The sequence below is a fragment of the Phoxinus phoxinus genome (assembly GCF_949152265.1).
Source record: "Phoxinus phoxinus genome assembly, chromosome: 16".
NCBI lineage: Eukaryota > Metazoa > Chordata > Actinopteri > Cypriniformes > Leuciscidae > Phoxinus > Phoxinus phoxinus.
The window spans coordinates 21,485,945-21,508,216 of NC_136891.1; the positions used below are offsets into that span (position 1 = coordinate 21,485,945).

The following is a 22,272-nucleotide window of genomic DNA, read 5'->3' on the forward strand; positions in this document are numbered from 1 at the left end:
ATATGGTATAAAAGTGCATTTGAATTCCATCATCAGTTAACTGTAAACTTGTTTTTCAAGCATAGTAAAGTTCATAACACCACTAATGATTGCATAAGTGTTTTTAAATTCAGATTTTATTAAATGTTTACATTGTTCATAGATTAAAAATGAACCTGAATCAGCATTAGCGCATAATGCAGCATTTACTTCCACAATATGAAAACAGATGACAAAAAAATGAGTAAAATTTTCTCAGATTTGCATCAGTAACATTTAGGCATCAGTTAAATGGTTACATTTAGACAGTCTTTAGCAGCCCTACTTTTTGTACATTGTCATGTTAAATATTTTGCAACATTGCTGGTGTGAAACAGTCCCTTTATAAAACAGAATTATGTATGTGAACTTGCGCTTTGGTCCTATATTTATTATGACTTTATTCTCTTGATGCTTCAGCTATTACCATGCCGTGCATATTTGCATTTGCAAGTCAAGTAAAAAGGCAAAACCTCAAGTAGTTTGAATGCTTATGCAACTGCCAACAGTACAGTTATAGTTATGCTATGATGTGAATAAACAAATGGTACAGATGGCAGCGCCAATGGCAGTGGGTCAGTTCAGTGTTCTGTATAGTATTCATAAGGCGTCTTTTTTTCAGTCGGTCACTTTTCTCAACACTGCAAAAAAACAGCAGCTCCATTACTGCTATCCTGAGGAATACAGACTCAATCACTAAGTGGTCAACAGCACCTCCAACATGGAGGATTCCTGTACAGTTCAAAATTAAGGTGCAGTCGCATTTACGTTTAGGAGAAATTCCATGGACGATATAGTCACGCCAGTAGTAATCAACGCGATTGGGAATTTAGCTTGCTGACTTGAAAATTCCCCCACGTGGATTTCGCATCGGATTCATGATTTTGCATCAGATACAAAATTTACTGCGTTAACCGATGTAAAGCTGCTTGTTTTAAAAGTGACTACTAAGCAGTGCTTCATGCATTGACAATGATAGACCTACTTTGCCCTGCACAATTTAGCTGACATTTCGTTAACGTGACTGCGACGTCACGTCACCCACTTCTTTCAGAATAGTTCGGTCAAAAATCAAACGTTCTGTAATAATTTACTCGCATCCATGCCATTCTAAACCCCAGTTGATTAAATAAGGCGTGTCAAACTCCAAAAATTACACAAAAAAGTATCATAAAAAGTACTTTTTGTACTAAATTGCCAGTTTTCTGAAGCAAGATAGCTTTATGTGATGAACGGATTGCAATTTAAGTTGATAATCTCGACATCAACTGAATGATTCAGTGATGAACTCAATGACTCAATGATCTTATCATTCCGGTTGTTATGTCTGACTATTATACACACAGTGTCCTTTTTGAAGCTTGACGAGTTCCAATTGAATAATTGAAATTGCATGGAAGAGAATTAACATTCTTTAATTTTTTTCCCTTTGTGGGGTTTGGAGTGACATGAAGGAATAAATTAGGATTGAATATACAATTTAGTGTGAATAAATCCTTTAATATTTACTCATACTAAATCAGTCATGGAGGGCCACTGTCCTGCAGAGTTTACCTCCAACTTGCCCAAACACACCTGCCTGGTAGTTTCTAGAATGCCTACTAAGACCTTGATAAGCTGGTTCAGGTGTGTTTAATTGCAGTTGGAGCTAAACTTTGCAGGACAGTGGCCCTCGAGGAGCATGATTGGACACCCCTGTACTGTACAGATGACCAGAAAAAACATTTCACTGCTTCCCCCTATGGATTAAGGAGCGTGTGCCACTGGCAGACCTGCTGTCCCTCTGACTCTTTCATCTGGGTCCAGTGTTCCTCTTGTTCCTCTGTGGTGCTGTTGAGGCCCAGAGCGACCCAACCCACCCGCTCTCTCCTCTTCATGCTGCTCCGCCGACTGTACACCGACACCTGCAGGGTGACCTCAGATAACTGGAATAGTGCCACCTGGAAGACAAATGTCTCTTTGTAGCTTGGGTTGGGCTGGCCATGGCAGACTGAGGTCTTACATTTGGACATCTCTTTCCCTTTGGAGTCCACCATTGTAAGCTTCACATAAGTGTCTGATGGAATGGGAAGGGAAAAAGTGAGTTAGCACCACCTGGTGGTGATGTTGAGCTCATGCAACAAGTAAAACACATGGGCTATGTTCAGAAAAAAATACTAACTTACTATTTACTGAATACTGTGCAGTATACTGCATACTATTTTAAAGTGGAACAGTTGGCATTATAACATAATAAATATAACAGTAGTATGCTATATTATCACAATGTTTATCACATGACTTTATCCCATTCATTTTCATGCTATGCACAATATACATACTGCAGAAATAGAAAAAGTATGATGATAGTATGCTACTCGTAACATGGAGATATTGGGTGAATCATAACTTGCGTACACTCTAAACTATATATTATGCCAGATTAGAGCAAATGCCAAATCTTAGCACATTGGCAAAATTAGTTCCCGCCTCCAGTCAATCACACCAGCTCGGACTACCTGATCCACTCGCTCAACTGTAGTAAACACTACACAATGGCAAGTGGAAATAATTGGTTTAATTCAGCCATATATGTTTGAACCAGAAAATGATTCTGAAGAAGAAGAGGAAGAGCGAATTATACAAATTCATCTACAAGTTAATGCATCAGAATGCTAATGCGTTTTATGTATCGCTCTCTACAACGCCGGATACATTACGGTAATTGATATGATTAGAACGAAAGAAAACGAAAATTCTCGGGACAGCAGCATCTGTCCAAATTTTAATCTTAACCGTTCTATTTCAAATAGAAACGATCTGAAAACAGGGCTTTAAGTGTAAAATACCGAACTTGTCCTTTAATAAACAGCTAATAATGTGATACTAATGTTATACAAACCATGAACCCGTTCACCATCTCAGAGTCAGACAGCTGCTTTCTAAAAACCAGCATCCTTAGAAACGCTTTGAACAACTTAGAAACGGATTGGCTACTTGTTTGTGACGGTAGGAAACAGGCGTGTCAAATCGCTTTTTTGAGGCAAAAGTGTTTACTGATGAATTTCCACATGGTTTGGTTTTTAAGGCACATTAAAAACACCACATAGACATACAGGGGTTGGACAATGAAATTGAAACAACTGGCCAATATATTGTTGAAGGTTTCAAAAGTTCAAAAGAGGACAAATTGTTGGTGCGGTTCTCACTGGCTCATCTGTGACCAGGACAGCAGGTCTTTGTGGTGTATCGTGCACCACAGTATGCAGGGTAATATCAGCAAACATCCATGACGGAAGAACCACATCCAACAACCGTAAATGTGGATGCAAGAGGAAGCTATCTGAAAGGGATTTCTAGGTAAATTGTATCCAAAATCATAAAACCACAGCTGCCCAAATCACTGCAGAATTAAATGAGCACCTCAACTCTTCTGTTTCCACCAAAATTGTTCGTTGGGAGCTCCACAGGGTCAATATTCATGGTTGGGCTGCAATAGCCAAGCTTTTGCTCACTCGTGCCAATGCCAAAAGTCGGGTTTCATTGGTGCCAACAGTGGAAATATTGGGCTGTGGACAATGTGAAACATGTATTGTTCTCTGATGAGTCCACCTTCACTGTCTTTTCCACATCCAGGAGTTACGGTGTGGAGAAGTCCCGGACTGCCCAGAGTGAAGCACAGGGGTGGATCAGTGATGGTTTGGGCTGCAAATTCATGACATTCCCTACTGTCACTGCATTCTGGAGGACAATGTGCATCTAATGGTTCAAATATTGTACCCTGAAGGGGGTGCCTTGTATTAGCATGATAATGCACCAATACACACAGCAAGACTGGTGACGGAGTGGTTTGATGAACGTGAAAGTGAAGTTGAACAACTCCCATGGCCTGCACAGTCACCACATCTAAATATTTTTGAGCCACTTTGGGGTATTTTGGAGGAGCGTGTCAGAAAACGTTTTCCTCAACCAGCATCACATAGTGACCTTGCCACTGTTCTGGAAGAGGAATGGCTCAAAATCCCTCTGGCCATTGTGTAGGACATGTATCGGTCATTCCCAAGACGAATTTATGCTGTTTGGCTTCAAAAGGAGGCCCTATATATCATACTAATAAATCACTGTGGTCTAAAACCAGGTGTTTCAGTTTTATTGTCCAACCCCTGTATAAATAACATTAAAAACTTTACGTTCACCATAGGGGGTCTTTAACATTTGTGTTGTTGAAAAACTGATCAACAAATGTAAGGCGAAGCTGTGTTTAAATGTCTGAATATTAAATCATTATGCATTATTTTGGGTAATGAAGTAAGCAAGATGATTACTTGGACATCACCGTTGCATTACAGTTAGTACCAGTAGAATTTATGTATAAATTATGATTCACCAATGGGTGAATTATAAATATCCCTCATGCCTTTATCAAGTGATATCAGTGAAATAGGTGTCCTAAAAAATTACACTTTAGTTGTTTCTATAAATCTCACATATGTATTTCTCTTTTGAGTAAAGTAGAATCTATTGGCGCTTTTCCATTACCAGTACCAGCTCAACTGAACTCGACTCGACTCGGCTCGTCTCGGCTCACGTTTCGCTCCGTTTTCCATTGCAGACAGTACCTCCACATAGTACCTGGTTGTCATAGTGACGCGACACACACCCGCTACCCACACACACAGAACAATGAAGGAAATCGAGTGTATGCTGTTTTACATAATATTAGTAATGGGTATATCACGCAGTCTCTGGCAAAACTATTTTAAAATGTCGGGATTATTCAGGATACTCCGTCTGGCGCGTGCAATGATGATACAGTGAATAGTGACGATTCTCTCTGACCAATCAGCAGTCTGCCGTGTGTCACGTGACATTTTAGTATCGCTTCAGCTCGCTTAGAACCTCGCTGAAGGTGATACGAAAAAAAGTACCTGGAAGCAGGTACTGGTACAACTTTTACACAGTGGAAAACCAAACAAAGGCGAGTCGAGTCGAGGCGAGCTGGTACTGTGTAGTGGAAAAGCGCCATAAGTGTGAGCTGCAGGTGCTGGCAAATTAGATAACTGAAAAACATAGAGAAAGGTAACCGTTAACATTCCCATTAAACATGGCAATTGCTTGGGATCTCGCAGAAGTATGCAAGTAGAAATTTGCCATCTTTACTCATGGGCACTCAGTTCTAAAGTCTGATTATTTTGAGCCAATCAACTGAGCCATACATGCCATGTGACCAATTCTAGAGCCACAGGAAGGCATAGGCTGCATCCAAAATCGCATACTTCTCTTCTATATAGTAGGCGAAAAACAGTAAGTGACAAAAGAAGTATGTCCGAATTTACAGTACTCATAAAAGAGTAGGCAAAAGTATCTGGCTCAAATTGTAAAAGGATGGTTGGGAGGGAGTATGGAAATGTTGTGATGTAATTTCTATCAAGAGGTGCATGCATTTTTGGTCAAGATCTTGTATTGACAATGTAAGAGTCCAGCACTCTGTAAAGTCTCCTCTAGCACATCCTAAAGACTTTCAATGAAGTTAAGGTCTGGATTTAGGGCACGTTCACACGACAATGATGTGCTTAAAACGGAGAAGTTTTTCCTTCGAGTTTTCCTCGTCCAGACATTGTCAAAACGATCTCCATTCACAAGGGTCCACGAAAACGACTAAAACCGCTGTATTCTGCTGCCAGGCCATTCGATGGCGATGAAACACTATAGACTGAATGCGTAATACGCATCTGCATGACGTCATCGTCATCAGAGATTCACATTTTTGTTGTTTACATGGATACCAGTTTCAAAAGTTTGCGTTTTCAGGCAACCAAAACGCTGTTGTCGTCTAAACGAACGGCCAAAACGCAAAAAAGGTTTTACGTTTTTAGTTGAAAAAGGCTAGAGGTGCCAATTCATGTGTGAAAATGATTATTTAAGCTCCTTCCAACCATTCTTTCACATTTTGAGCCTGATGAATCTTGACATTGTCATCCTGGAATATCCTGGCAGTGTATATGCTACAAGATCTACAGGGCACAGCTCGCAAATACAGTACAATTAAACTTTACTGAAAGTCAAATGTTGAGGCAGTTGAGCACAGCAGGTAAAGACGGAGAGTCTGTTAAATGGGTGGTTTTGACATTTTGCCATGGCAATAAACTTACCTCTCATGATATACAGTTGCCCACTAATGAAGTGTTTTACACAACAAAACAGGCCAACTACAGGACAGGACACAGAAAAAGGAACATGATAGAAAATACAGTGACAGATAAAAAGAGAGCAGTTCAATTTACAAGCAGAACAGAAAAAGGAAAAAACATTAAGACTGCACATGCATGAAACCGGTTTGCTTTTAAAAGGATTATGCAGGTGCATTTCTTACTTGGCAGTTTATCGGTGGCAGAGTTTTTAAAATGGTTGCCCTTAATAACCTCTGCGGACAGTCTCCCTGTGGTGGAGTTGTAGAGGAGACCCAGCAGAAGCTCCGGAGTGGAAGATTCACCAGTTGAGCGGTGCGACAGAGCTCCCGCACTCCGAGAGACGCTCACCACTGACCCACAGCCCTGAAGAACAGTGGCATTACAGGATTACCATTATACAATGGATTGTTATGACTCTGAAACTTCATTAGCTATGGAAAATGTATCCTGCATGCACACAAACACTGCTTACAGGAACTGAGGTGCCAGGCTCCAGAGTGACAGGTAGAGCGAGCTTGCCCTGCATATTGAGTTTAGTCAAGTAGAACACCTTCTCTCCTAGGACTTTCTCCTTTTTCATGCGCCGCACACTGTAGAGACGAAACCGGACTGCATAGTCCCCCAAGGCCTCCTGCTCCACAGATGAGAACCGAAATGTTTCTGTGAAGACGGGACAGGGTCCCTTCTGCACTCCTGTTTTGGCTCTCTGCTTTTTGGTGGGCAGTAAAACCAGGTGGACCTGCCAGGAAATGTTTCCAGTGCTCCTAAGTGTTGGAATATCTGTGGCAGCGGTCACTGTCACGGCAAGCCGTTGTTCACCAGGGTCGTATTCGAAGGCCACATCCAGTGTGCCGTATTTCCCCAATGCCTCTGGTTCATATGTTTCTGGAAGGGGTGGGATTAAGCTATCCTGTCAGAGAAAGGGAAAGACGAGGCAGGTTTGATGGAGGGAATGGATGTGCATGTAAAAAAATTAACAGCTCAAAATTCTTGAGGGTGCCTGTGTTGGTGACACGGCAAGCTACTGTATATCATTTTGTTTATGATATTTTTCCCACTTTCCTGTTTACTCTTAGAAATAATTTGCCAATTTATTTGCTTTTTTGTAAACATTTTGTTTACATCTATGTAAACTAAATGTTTATAAATCATTGAGAATGCATATCAACAATCCACATTGTAATGTGCTACAGAAACCATTATGATTGAGAAAGGTTAGCATGGTGGCAAATGCTACACACATCCATGAAGAGTAAAAAGCTAACTTAACTTTCCATTTTACTCTTACAATAGTAAATTGATCACGGACCGTTTCTAAACACTTAATAGTCATCATTGATGTGTGGATGGTCATGTTTGGAATTGTATTCATTTGACATCAGAAAGTTGTGGAAGTTTGAAACATGCTGTTTTAGCAGCATAGGCCCTGTTTACACCTGGTGTTTTAATCCATCTCTTTTGTTCACTTTCAACCTCTTCTGTCTTTAAAACACAGGGAGAGCAGCAGTTTATTTTTTTGCTCTGATTGCCACAAGATCACGACAAACGCAGTGAGTGTGTGTTAGAAATAAGGAATGGTGAGAGAACATTGGGCTTGGTACGTTTTTCGTCTTCCAACCAAACTTGGATGTTCAGCCGAAAAATGTTAAGTTCAGTCTGGCTACCGTGCTTACCATAATGTTTACGCTTTAGCTCAGTAGGCGCAGAGTAGACAGTCTGTTGTGGCTGTTAAAACGCATTTGACCACATGAGCATTTACACTACGAAAGCAATCCGGCCAAATGCGTTTTCAATTACCTCTGGAAGTGGTCGACTCGAAAGTGGACAATCTCAACACGTTTTAGACCCCGTTTACACCTGTATTTAGCGTCGTCCACTTGTGATACGATCGACCAAAACGCATCCTAATGTACCACCAGCTGTAAACAGGGCCTTAGTTTCAATAAATGCTCTTTTTGGATTGGAAGTACGTTTTGAGTTCTGAGAGTTACAGTATAGAGTACTATGAAACTTTATCTCCAAAAATCAATCAAGCAGTCTGATCTTTGGAGTAGCCTGGCTTTACGTACAATATGTCTATATCTGCATTCAGGCTTTCAGTGTCTCCAATCACAACCAAACTCAAAGGCAAACTTACCAGATATGCCCAGAATGAACCAAACCTGCCACAGCCTGAGAATCCATAGTCGTCCTTGCTCCTCATAATTAAAACCATCAGTGATATGACTCATTCATGTGACAATGAAGTGATATTTTAATAAACAGCTGGAAATGTTACAGTTACAATGGTCTCTAAGAGAGAGGACACTAGTGAAGGGGAATCCAAACAGACAGAAATGTAAAAAAAAACAAAAAAAACATGGAGAAATGGATGACAGGGGCCAGTTGCATAAACTTAGCCAATATGTGAAGACTGTGTCTTAAGAACTAGGACGCAACTAGCAGTTAGTTAGGGGTAATCAGTCTTACTTTACGGTTTCAAATTAGACCAATCTACATTTTTATGTACCAGACTTAAAAAAGTTATGAACATTTGATGACTACCATGTAAGAATAGTCTTAGCAGTTTATGCAACCGGCCCCAGGTGTCTTAGTTTATCAGTTTGGCATTGCATAAGCATTATCGTAGATGAACACAATATTACTCAAAGAAAAGAAAATGGATAAAAAAAACTAATCTCATGTCAAAAAACAAGGGATTGGTGAAAAATTATTTTTATGCAAATATTTGTTACAACATACACTGAAGTGAACAGCTCTCTTGGAGACATAACAACACTGTGTGAGGATTTAGGTAGTTTCATTGGTGAATAAGAGCATCTGAGGGTGGGCCCAGGATTCTCATAGAAGAACACATCGGAAACGACGGGAAGAGGCGCTCACCTCCGGACCCAAAACGGCTGTGCTGTCACTGGGTGCGTCCTCCTCATAGCCCTTATTCAGGTAACTCTCTGTGTCCTCAGGGTCTTCACTGCCCTCACTTCCACTGCCCTCTGCCGAATCACTGCGGCCCCTTGAGCCACACTTGAGATCGTCTTTGTCCCGGTATGGTGGAGGCTGGAGTTCATTCAGGGAACTTGAACCTTTTTTCCTCTTAACTGGTTAGTGAGACAGAAATGCAAAAATGATTACATCCTGATTGCAGCATAATTAAGATTATTTCATCATTCAGACCGTGTACAAGATTTACCCTGCTCAGCTGAGGCTTCACTGCTGCAATCCTCATTTTCAGCATCCCTGTTTTTCCACCCACTTCTATGCTGGTGAGAGGACGAGTCTTTGTGTTTTTTTGGTGTTTCGTCCTCACTCTCAGATGATCCTTTATCTGGACAACCCCCGTCTAACAAAGAACAGAGAAGATCTACAGTCAAAATACCCTACTGTAAACTTTTTGCAGATCAGTGGTGTGCAAAAGGAGAGAGTCATTGTAAGAGTCACCCTTTATAACCCATACCCATGTTACAAACAAAACTATTGGCACCAAACACAAAAGTAATGATTGTTTTCAAACAGGTTTTGCTCCTACTCCACACCCCAAGTACACGTTCATTGTTTGAGGAAACAGGTAGTCCTGCCACAAAACTGACAGCACAGTTTAAGCTAGAAGTTGACAACCAATAAATGGCTCATTTAAAGTCATCGTCAAATTGGGATATGAAAGTATTTTACAGTGAACACATGTAAAATACTCTTATTTAGTGAAAACTCTTCACCTATAAAAAGGAAAAGGGCCATCACAAAAATTCACAAGGCCAGGGAAATAATTTTCATGGGTTTGTCTCAATCAGCTCCCTAGTTCAGTAGTCAGGGCACTGATCAGGGAGTCGGCCATTATAAAGGCAATCTCAATCGCTAAATCCTTCCAGTGCACTGGAACGTTCGCTCCCTAAAAAATCCCATAATGTACTGCAAAAATCAGGGAGCATCCATGTTCACTATGCTTCCTTACCGGAAATTAGGTCACATTACTTCAGCGCAAAGCATAAAAAAGTTCTACAATGTTGTACGTTGATGTTGTCTGTAATAATGTCGCCGGAAATTGAGCTATTACTGTCCCAATGTGTGGTGAAACAGGGTCCTTATCAGTGCGCGGATTCATGTACACGATATGCTGATTCACGACCTCGGGAGCTGATTGAGAAGCACCATACGAGTTCAGTTCCAAGCCTGCATCAACACACATATTTGTAGTTATTAAGTATCCATAAAGATAAAAAAAATCTGGTCCAGGTGTATTTGATTAATGCCCGGTTACACATTGTACGGTTTTGGGCTGTCCCAGATGGAAGATGACCAATCGTGGCGATTTCTGTGGTTTTGGCTCCTACGTCGTACAGTGAGAGAGGTTCAAAGCCGGCCGCTGTCACGGTCTTCCGGCCAAAAATAGGTTGTCCCTATTCTCTTAATGAGTAATGGGTGTGTTTTGGGCGTAACGTGCAATAAACCAATCAGAGTCTCATCTCCCATTCCCTTTAAAAGCCAGTTGCTCTCACGCCATAACAGATTGCTATTTACATGGCGGAATTTGCAAGCGGAAAGACTGAACGCTTCTCTAGCGAGCAAACGGATCTGCTCAAGCACGAGGTTAAAGCACACAAGCCGATAATCTATGGGACAAGCCGGATTCCACCATAACTTTATGTACACAATAATAATCTTTTACATTGTAATCATTTTATTTGTAATATTTGGCATGTTTGTGTGCTGCTGTGCGTGAGTAATAAGCTTTGTGTGCCCTGAGTGTGTAATAAGCAGAGTGTATGCGTGTTATGCACTCACCTTTAGGCGCATATTACTGAATATGCAGTATTTAAAAAAAAAATACTAAGCCATTGACCAACTGAAACCTTTTTGTTTGTTATTTAAAGGGCGCATTAGTAATATCCACCTAAAGTCGGGTGCACAACACGCGTACATTCTGCTTACTACACAGTCTACGCAGTCTATTTTAGTTGCCAACCATGCGCCTGAACACACCTCACTTTCAGACCAGCAGTCCATCGGCGCAAAGATGGGCGGAAATGCATTTGCTATTTAAACAACGTGGCACAGGAAGTGAAAATGATAACTGTGTCGGGCTGAAACTAGCAAAAACAAAAACTAACCTGGCGCCGCATTGCGCCGGATGTATGATAGGGCCCATCTATTCAATATGTGTCATCATCGTTGTCTACATACATGTCATACCGAAGTTTATTAGATCCATGTCGTACAGTGTAATTTGTAATGCTCTTATAGGATTGCCAAAATCGCACAGTCTGTAGCAAGGCATAAGATTGAGGGTCAAATTTTCAGGAAGGTAGATCTCCATGTACAAGATTGAACACCCGTGGACTATGCCAGTAGTTTTCAATCCTGGTCCTGGAGACCCAAAGCTCTGCATATTTTGTCTCCCTAATCAAACACACCTGCACCAACTCATTAGATGATTAGTAGAGACTCCCCGACCCAAAATTAATGGCTGCGTCCGAAATCGCATATTTCTTGAGTAGGTGCTTATTTTAAATACATGTAATCCGGACATACTACATTCACCATCCTGTCATTTTCATGTGACCTTCCAGCATCAGTTGCGCCACTTCAGTGCCATTGACAAATCCTCTCCCGTGGCTCATGGGATAGTAAAGTGCCCATCGTATGCGTACTTCAGAATCTCACTGTAAGTAGTAGGTAATTCAGGTACTTTTTGCCAAGTCTTTTATGAGTACTGTGAATTCGGACATACTTATATTGTCACATACTGTTTTTCGCCTAGTAGTAGGGATGTATGCGATTTCAGATGCAGCCAGTGTGTCAGATAAGAGTGGCATCCAAAATGTGTACTGTTGGGAGTACTCTGGGACCAGGGTTTGGGACCACTGCAATAGTCCCTATTGGGCTACACTGGCCACGAGACAATTTTCCAGATTGTCCTCCCCTTGTGACAGCCCAGGGCTGTGTTTCTTAAAAGCATTGTGAGCTAAGTTAATTGCAGAGACCATTGGTGCCAATGGTTCAATAATCTACTTTAGCATACAATGCTTTTGAGAAACACAGCCCTTGTCAGGAGTAAAACAGAATATTATGAAGAGAAAGTTTTTAAAACCTATAAAACACTTTCCATTTGTATCAATCAAGGGATGCAATGAGAAACCAAAGAGAACCAGTGATACAGAACCAGAAGAGCACAGCAGCACAGCAAGTCCAGCATACAGTCTCACCTCTGCCCTCTTTGTCCTTCTTTGCCTTTGATTTTGACTTTGAGCTCTTTGACTTTGAGTCCTGAGTGCCCTCCTCCTGTTCTTCATCACTATAAACTTGTCCTTTCTTCTTTTGTTTTGATGTTTTACCTTCTTCACATGATGCTTTGTCTTCATCTTCTTCATTTCCATCTTTTCGTCTGCCTTTAGATTGTGTCGTTTTCTCACATCTTTCAGAACTGTCATCTTCCTCAACACTATTGTGCTCTCCATTCTTTTCATACTTTGATGCTGATGTAACAGGATCACCAGACATTTCCTGAGAGTCCTGTTCTTCCAGACTATCATATGGGTGCATGCCATTAGCATTTTCATTGTGGTTGTCACCTTCATTTTTGTGTTTGCCGGACAAGGAGGCACTTTCTTCCTGAGAGGCAGAGTCTACCCTTTGTGATGCTTGGTCACTGTTCCCTGTCTGGTTGTCTATGCTCTGAGATGAGCTTTGTGGCTGGTTTGGGTCCCTCCTTTTACGATACCAACCTTTAGCAGGGGTGTGACACCACTCCCACTCATCATCCTCAGCTTTTCTTGCATCCTCTTGTCTTTTTTTCTCTCTCTGGATTTCCTCTTCATCTATTTCAATAGTCCACATAGAGTTCTTTTTTGATTTTCGGCTCTTTCGACCTTCCCCCTCAATGTCTGCAGCATTAGCTTCTGTCTCCTGTCGCTTCAGCTTGCTGTTTCTCCTGTCCTTTTGGACTTCGTCAGTAGACCCTTCAGCCTCATTTTCATCCTCTTCAGTCTGTACTTTATTGATGATTGTATTGACCTGCTCCGTTAGTTGGTCACTGACAGTGTAGGTGACGTCACTCACTGCAGAGGACAAATCATCCACAGCAGTCGAGACAGTGTTTGAGACAGAGTCCAGAAGGGAACTGACGGAAGGGAGACTCTGTTGGAAGTTCTTGAAAAATGCCATTGCTTTGTGCCTTTGGTATGTGTCTGCTAACTGACCGCAAATTCTGTTGAAGAGTCAGCTTGTACATTAATCTTCAGGATATTTCATCAGTTACATTTTGCTTGTAAGCATCTCTTATTTAAGGAACAAGGATATACAGGACATACAGGTGTTTTAAAAGCTAGTGAGCTAACTTGATATAGGCTGCCTATAAGGCAAACCTGATCACAGATCTATTTGCTTTCAATACTTTTGAAAATTAGAAATAATTTAATTGTAAATCCTTTTAAATGGACCTTGATGGCTAGAAATGCTAGAAAGACTGCTCATTTAACCCTCACATTGTGTTAGAGTAATTTTGACTCGGAGATGATTTTCTTTTTGAAATTTGACTTTTTCCCCAATTATGCTAGTTAAGGGACTGTTAGTTTTTTTTATTTAAGGGGCTACCGGAAGAGTTTTGAGATAAATCGTCAAAATAGACTTGACCCTCCCTTTGCCAGCAATACATTTTTCTATGACCCTCCAAAATGATTGTGAAAAAGGCAAGACCCTCCCCGAAAATGTATTGATTACTTCTGTACTGGTTTGCGCTTGGAAAATATTGTTTTTTACAACCATCACAAACGACTTAACCTCTGCTTTCTCATCTTACACATCACACTCCACTGTTATGGTGGCCATTTCAGTAGTTTCAGTGCGACTAGCACGTTGTGGCGGAAATCGCGCGTCTACATGAGTCAAACAGTCAAGTTCTCTTGAGCATTCGCAGCATTTTGTACCATTGTTGTAAATGGTACAAGTTGTAAATGTTTATTTTGTATATATATATATATATATATATATATATATATGATTAATCTAATATAGGATGCGTTTGGTTGAGTTAATGAACGATGAGTTAATGAACAGAGCTTAATTGTACCGGTAATCATCTTTATCCGTTAGAGTGCGCAGCTCAAACAGCAATACATTTATAACTTTATAACTTTATTTCTTCTGCTGAACACAAAGAAAGATATTTTGAAGAATGTCAGTAACCAAACAGTAGTCTGTACCCATTGACTTCCATAGTATTTATTTTTCCTACTATGGAAGTCAATGGGTACAGACTACTGTTTGGTTACTGACATTCTTCAAAATATCTTTCTTTGTGTTCAGCAGAAGAAATAAATTAATACAGGTTTGAAACAACTTGAGGGTGAGTAAATGATGACAGAATTTTAATTTTAAAGTGAACTATCCCTTTAACGTTCGTTCTCTTCAGCTTCAGCGTGTGCAGCTCAAACAGCAATGATGTCATTTGAAACAGTAATCCTAATATTAAAGATGTTTACTATTACGGTAATATATATATAAAAAAATAATAATTCCCCAAAAACATTGATGTGTTATTATTAACTAGCACTTTTTTGTTCTCGTATTATTTTCATCAAAAATTAAGTAATTTCCTTATTGTCCGTGCGGAGGCGATTCCATTTTATTAATCCATGGCACATGCATTTTGTTTCTATATATACAGCCCAATGTTATCCAATGACTTGTTTGCATTATTTAGGTATTTTAAATTAATTTAAAAAATGTGTTAGGCAGTAGATTTTTTGGTAACACTTTACAATAAGGTCTCATTTGTTAATGCATTAACAAACATAGAGCGATAGCCTTTGTTAATGTTAGTTACCGGTAATAAAATATTTGTGTTCATGTTAGTTCACAGTTAATAATGTCAACAGATACAACTTTGGATCCTAAAAATGTTGAGCTTAACATTAAGATAAATAAATGCTGTAGAAGTTGTGTTAATTAATAGTTGGCTCATGTTAACTAACGCTAACAAAATGAAACCTTATTATGAAGGGTTACCATTTTCTAATAAAGAAAGGTGGCCATAAGAAAGTAAAATTAATTTTATAATAAAGTTGCCAGAAATTCGACCAAGTATTTAATGTTGTTACTTACATTTTGACATGGTTTATGTTCCTAGCGTTTCTGCTGTTGGTTTGAAGCTTTAAAATAATATTTAGTTGCTTGGCAGGCGACGTGAAACCTATCAGCTATATTCAGCTATATTTGAGCTATCAGCTATATTCCAGCTTAATGTCAGTGACGATACTTCGCACCGGTAGAGTTACACTCACAGGACACTGCACTTATTCGAAATCACAAAAGTTCATTATTTGCTCGTGCTTTAAAGCTTTGCTGGGTAAACATTTCATTGGCGTTCTGTTCTAACATGATGCACTTTTTCTGAGCGCGTACGCACGCGCACTGTCAAACGATTTTTGTTGGGTCAGACCCATCTGCTAGCAATGGGGGGCCGAGACTCAGAGAGCTACATGGCGCTACATGGAAAAATATGCACCAAACAAGCCACTTTAAAATTTTGCTATTTTTATGAATACAAAGTACAATAGAAAATTTGGGTGACCCTCCCCCTTGGCTAAAAAAACGTTGGATGACCCTCCCCTCAACAAAGAATAAAAAGACATGACCCTCCCCTATTTTCCTCCGGTGGTCCATTCCATAAATTCTGAATGGTCCCTAAAGGAACACGCCGAGTTTTTGGGACTTTAGCTTATTCACCGTATCCCCCAGAGTTAGATAAGTCCATACATACCCTTTTCATCTCTGTGCGGGCCGTAACTCTGTCTGACGCACCCACCGCTAGCCTAGCTTAGCACAAAGACTGGATGTAAACAGCTCCAGCTAGCATACTGCTCCCAATAAGTGACAAAATAACACCAACATTTTCCTATTTACATGTTGTGATTTGTATAGTCACGCCCAAGTAGCAGTGATTCGCCTTATGAGAATATAGTTCCCAGTATGCATACGGTTAGAAGATGGCTGTGTCTCATGTGACCTTGTTATTTGTACAATATACAAATCAAATTTTGGCGTTATATTGTCACTTATTGGGAGCAGTATGCTAGCTGGAGCCTTTTACATCCAGTCTTTGTGCTAAGCTAGGGTAGCGGTGGGTGCGTCAGACAGAGTTACGGCACGCACAGAGATGAAAAGGATATGTATGGACTTATCTAACTCTGGGGGATACGGTGAATAAGCTAAAGTACCAAAAAGTTGGCGTGTTCCTTAAACGTTATCGCATTAGACTAAAACTTACTGACTTTGTTCGCCCAGTAAATAACTACAGTGCTATGCATAAGTTTAGACACCCATGCTAAAGTTGACTAAAAAGAGGAATAAAAAATCATCTTTTGGAAATTGAACTTAATGCCTTAATTTAAAAAAATAGGAAAAATCCAACCTTTAAGGACACCAATTTTCTTTGTGAATGAATAATGTATCGTAAATAAATAAATGTTCTTCCTTAAAATACAGGGTGCATAAGTTTGGACACCCCTATGTTAAATTCCCATAGAGGCAGGCAGATTTTTATTTTTAAAGGCCAGTTACTTCATGGATCCAGGATACTCTGCATCCTGATAAAGTTCCCTTGGCCTTTGGAATTAAAATATCCCCACATCATCACATATCCTTCACCATACCTAGAGATTGGCATGGAGTACTTTCCATAAGATCATCTCTCAATGCAAATCAAACCAGCTGTTAGGCTAACTGAAATAAAACCATGCCAATCTCCAGGTATGGTGAAGGGTGTGTGATGATGTGGGGATATTTTAATTCCAGAGGCCAAGGGAACTTTATCAGGATGCAGAGTATCCTGGATCCATATAGTAACTGGCCTTTAAAAATAAAAATCTGCCTGCCTCTATGGGAATTTAACATAGGGGTGTCCAAACTTATGCACCCTGTATTTTAAGGAAGAACATTTATTTATTTACGATACATCATTCATTCACAAAGAAAATTGGTGTCCTTAAAGGTTGGATTTTTCCTATTTTTTTAAATTAAGGCATTAAGTTCACTTTCCAAAAGATGATTTTTTATTCCTCTTTTTAGTCAACTTTAGCATGGGTGTCTAAACTTATGCATAGCACTGTACTTCTTTAAACATTTTTGAGAATTTTTGTAATTTTTTGTACCCGCCCCTCCACCACATTTGGTGTTCCTGGTCAAAAATAATGACTACAAAAATGACTTATAAATCTCTCATTACTCTATATATTATCACACACCAATTATTGGATTTAATCTTTTTGTCAACTTGTTTTCTTTGAATCCGCACAGGTTTTGTATTTCTTTTTGGATCTGATTGATCATAGGCCTCCTTTATCTGAGTTTAGGACCTCAATCTTTGACCAAAAAAAGCATTACTTGTGGATAATTTTGGCAATATTGAATACAATTTTTAAATATTCTGTACAATTTATCACACTAGTGGGCTTTTAAATGCTTTTTAAAAAAAATGTAAAATACTTTTATCATGTACAAAATTGCACAAAGTCACACTTGTGGTGTTCCAGGTCAAAAATGACCGGCCTGCAAAAAAAATAGCTTACTGTATAAATCTCTCATTACGGTACTCTATATTATGACCGAATATTGGATTCAATCTTTTTGTCAACTTATTTTTTTTCAATTACCACAGGTTTTGTATTTATTTAAGTATATTTAAGTATACCCATGCCTTCAGATTTGATACACAGCCATACATATGTAACTGAACAGTGAACACATTGACAACTCTTCAAATATTTACCTTGCAAATCCTTGTTAAAACCCTCAAAATGTGGCAAATCACTGCTTGGGCTCTCCACTGACAGCTTGCTGCTGAGGTAAAGAAAAAACAGAGCGATCACGGCCATGAAGAAAGCAATGGAGGACAGGACACCTAGCAGTTCAGGAGATACTAAAGGAAAAAAGAGAAACAGAGAAAGAGAAAGCATAGGGTTGGAGGACAAAAGCTGAGAAAGTAAAGGTCAAGAGCTGAGAACTTGATCTACCAAGATAACAGATAAGCAATGTAGATGGTGATGGATGCTACTGTGATGACAGGGCAACAAGCCGTGGTATAATTTTCTTAAAGGAAAAGTTACGTTCTCAATGTCAATATGGGACAAATCACACTGCCATTGCTCGATTACCGTTAATTTTATTAACATGGACAGATGACAAGACATAAGCCTTTTAGAGATGTTTACTAAACTTTCAGACAAGTTTTCTAAAAATTGCATATGATCACCGAGAGCACGTTTTTAACAACCATTAAACCTGTACAACTGCAACTCACTTATAAGTCATACACAAGTCACTCTATACAAAGAGTCCAAAGTATAGACCAAAAAAAAAAGTGGGGACCAAAATTTATGAACACAAATGAAGATGTTTCTATTTTGCAAGATAAGAATATTTTAATATAAAACTTTAGTGAACCTCCGATTTGGAGTAGAAACATGAGAGTAAAGCACAGACTTTCTCTGCTTCTTTAACAGACCATGAAATTCATTAGTCACAGTTTATTTCAACCTAACAGTGCATTACGATCAGCAAAACTGTAAAAGCACTCAACACTCCAGCAAATATTACCACAATTTGCAGGTAGCAGGAGTCCATCAATGAGTCTTAAATCCAATTATCCCGTTGTTCAGGCAGTTTGTGGACAACAATACCTTTATATCTCCTCTTCCAATGCTCCTTATTCCTCATAGATCAGTTAAGCCATGATATATAAAAGGTTTTGTCTTCTACCCCTTACAGTGAGTGAATCTATAGCTCCTGTCTTCAATCTATCTCTCCCAGTGCTGAATAATTCACTAGGCTAAGGTAATCGGATGCCCCTTGACACTTTGTGCACACAACACTATTGGTCCTTCCATTGGAACCTACCCTACATTAAAAGAAACTGGAACTGGATTGACAGGGATATAAGTGGCAAAACACATGTCCTTATGCTAATTGAAGCATAGATAGACAGAAATATAATTTGAAACACCAATTTGAAAGTTTAGATTTTAAAGCACTGTTTGTAGTGAATAGCATTCAGCATAGCACTGAATATCATTTTATACTGTACATGTCAAGAACAAATATTGTTGTATATGTAGGCCTACTTAACAGTATACTTCTCAGATCTGTGAGTTACCCCATTTGTGACAATGCAAGCAAATGCAATTTTGCTAATCCAAATGAACTCAAATCCCAGAAGGCAAAGCCTCAACGCTCAATATTTGACATTTCACCCTTAATCTTTCACTGCTGCCAACTCTAATGTAACAAAATCTTCCTCTTTGCTCTGTGACAGTTATAGACAGAGTTAAAGACATGATTATTTAAATATCAGGGACTAAGTAGTAGAAATTGTGTTGTTTACACATAGGTCTTCCGGCTCGTAACATAATCCTTTGCCATGAATTAATAATGACGCTTGTTTTTGTTCACCAAACTTGATAGGTCATTCATAATTGATAGAAGTATGGGACAAGGGAGGCGAAGGGGTACAAAATATTGACTTATATTTTATCTAAAAGTATAAAGCTCTACAAGTCAGGCACAATTGGTGCATGTTATCATGGAACAGGAAGATGCTCTCACCTCGTCTAGCGCAGATGAGTTCATGAACACCACAGCTCCGCCCCCCACCTGAGGACAGGATACAGCTCTTTTAAGATAGCACAAGTGATCAAGAAAAAGCCTACTGACTCTGACGTCATAGCTGTATAATCTACATGCACAGTGCAGTGACACCGTTCAAAATAAGTAGCTGTTAAAAATGTTGCCGTGACACTTTGATTAATGAAGATGCATCTCACTTACACACACACACACACACACACACACACACACACACAGACACACACACACACACACACACACACACACACACACACGCACACACACACACACACTCTCTCTCTCTCTCTCTCTCTCTCTCGAAGGAGCATCATTTTGTACACACTACACAGTGTGCTGTACTACACTTTTCTGGCTCAATTCCATTTTCTTTCCATTAATATTGTCACATACTATTCTTAAAGCAATAGTTCACCCAAAAATGAATCACTGAATCAAACAGTTTTTTTTCTGATCATTTAATCACCTTCATGTTGTTCTAAACCCGTATAACTTTGTTATTTCTTTGAAAACACAAAAGTAGTTTTTGAAGAATGCCATTGTCTGTCTTTTCAATGCAATGAAAATGAACGGTGACTGAACGTTGTAGGCCTCCCACACTGGATAAAGTGGTAATGTGCAATTAAACAGCTATATCTACTTGATTAAAATGTGTTTTAATGGTATACATTTTAGTTCAGTGATATTAAATAATAGTTTTGATTTGAATAAAATCAGTTAATTTTTGGGTTACCATTTTAATCTTCCAGTGCAGATTCAAGAATGAATCATTCAGATTGGTTTTGTTCATTTTATTAACTGATTCATTGCAAACATCTGCCTCAGACGTATTGCTAAATCATGAGAACCACCAAGGAGAGTTTTAATCTGTTAGTGTAGCTACCTGTACTGTTACCCAAAACGAAAGCAATTAAAACGCGTTTTCATTAATTGAATAAAATAAAATATAACTATTAGATCAAAACAAACAAAAGTTAAAAATAAAAATAAGTTTAAGTAATTAATTATTTTAAATAAAATAAATAAAAAGACTCATTCTGTGTACTCATTCTCATTCTGGTAATCATTCTCAACATGGTAATCCATGGTTATCTTTAAATTGCAGTACAATGTCCATATCATGTTATCTTTCAGCAGTAGCCTATACTATATATCAGAGAAGCCTACCACAGTTGATTTTTTTTTAAATAAAGCTATTATATTATTATTTTTATATCCAATTATTATGTCAACATCCTTTTTTTAACACAATTTTCTTGTTTACTAAAATGTCAAAACTCACAGGAGAAGAGTACAATGTATCAGCAAGTAAGCCATCTTGTAACATTACTAATCTAACTTTACGTGGCCACCTGGCTGGTCAATGACATGAACTACACAACAGATGGAGACCTCACTCACATGCTGTTATAAACACTGTCGCTTAACGCGACGACATCATAACGAAAAAACAAACAGACTAAAAATTAAGCACGCTATAAATTAAGACTTTAACCACTTCATTAAAAACACGTTATTGTGTTCTACCCTTTAGCTGTCATTTCAGAAGCGCTTACGTTACTCCATATGTCTGACCGCAATGGTGCAGTAGCCCATAACCAGCTATGGCCACGTCAAAATACATTTAAACTTGCACTTAAAAATAAAATCGCTTACATTTAGCATTTCTAAACGTCTCGCGAAGTACGTTCAGACTGACCCTGTTACATGTTGTTAGCCATAAAGATCACGGTGTAGCCTACACTAGCCACGCTGGTCAGTGATGATACTCACCCTCGAACGCCATGATGCTGTGAATGGGACGTGATGATGAGGGGTGGTTTAGAGATGTGAGAAGAGGAGAGGCGAGTGTAGTACTGGGACAGTGATGCATGCTGCAGCACGCGTGACACAAACATAGGCTACACTGTATAAAGTGCAAACGTGCAATTGTAGGCTAATCATAAAAAGCTATAATACGTGATTTTAACCCTTAAAATCTCAAATTTCATCAAGGTTGGGATTCATAAGCTACGTATGAGAGATCGTTCAGGCAATGTATGCCATTGCCTCACTTATTGTGTAGCCGTTTAATGACAAACGCATTGGTTCATAATAAATTGGTAAAACACACATATATTGTTTAGATACATCGGTTTGTACAAATAGCCGCTGCCCTTTGACATATTTTATAAAAAAAACATTTAATTTAGAAAAGTTCACACTTTCATAGTTAACTTTACATTGAAAGTAGGCTACTTTAGGAACTTTTTACCGGTAGTCTACGATTATTTTTTCACCTTTTTAAACATCATTTTAGATGCAAATATTGCTGTTTTGTGCTTGTCCCACACCCAGACTTCTGATCTTCAATAATTAAAAAGAAGTGAAAAAAAAATGATTTATCTATTTATTTTTTTAATATGACTGAATAAAGTATCAGTAAAATAATCCAAACATAATTGTGGTATTT

At 39.0% G+C, this 22,272-nt stretch overlaps 1 protein-coding gene across 1 annotated transcript; it reads right to left on the reverse strand.

Annotated features, from left to right (window-relative positions):
- Positions 1–167: 167 nt before the first annotated feature.
- On the reverse strand, positions 168–21,765 carry syt14b (synaptotagmin XIVb). Its single transcript, XM_079584064.1, has 10 exons — positions 21,594–21,765; positions 19,782–19,829; positions 17,950–18,020; positions 12,389–13,389; positions 9,379–9,528; positions 9,072–9,286; positions 6,661–7,098; positions 6,371–6,551; positions 6,150–6,206; positions 168–2,074 (listed from the first exon to the last, which is right to left on the reverse strand). The coding sequence occupies exons 4-10, from the start codon at positions 13,344–13,346 to the stop codon at positions 1,758–1,760; spliced, it is 2,316 nt and encodes a 771-aa protein (XP_079440190.1). The 5' UTR covers positions 13,347–13,389; positions 17,950–18,020; positions 19,782–19,829; positions 21,594–21,765; the 3' UTR covers positions 168–1,757.
- Between the last annotated feature and the right edge of the window lie 507 nt (positions 21,766–22,272).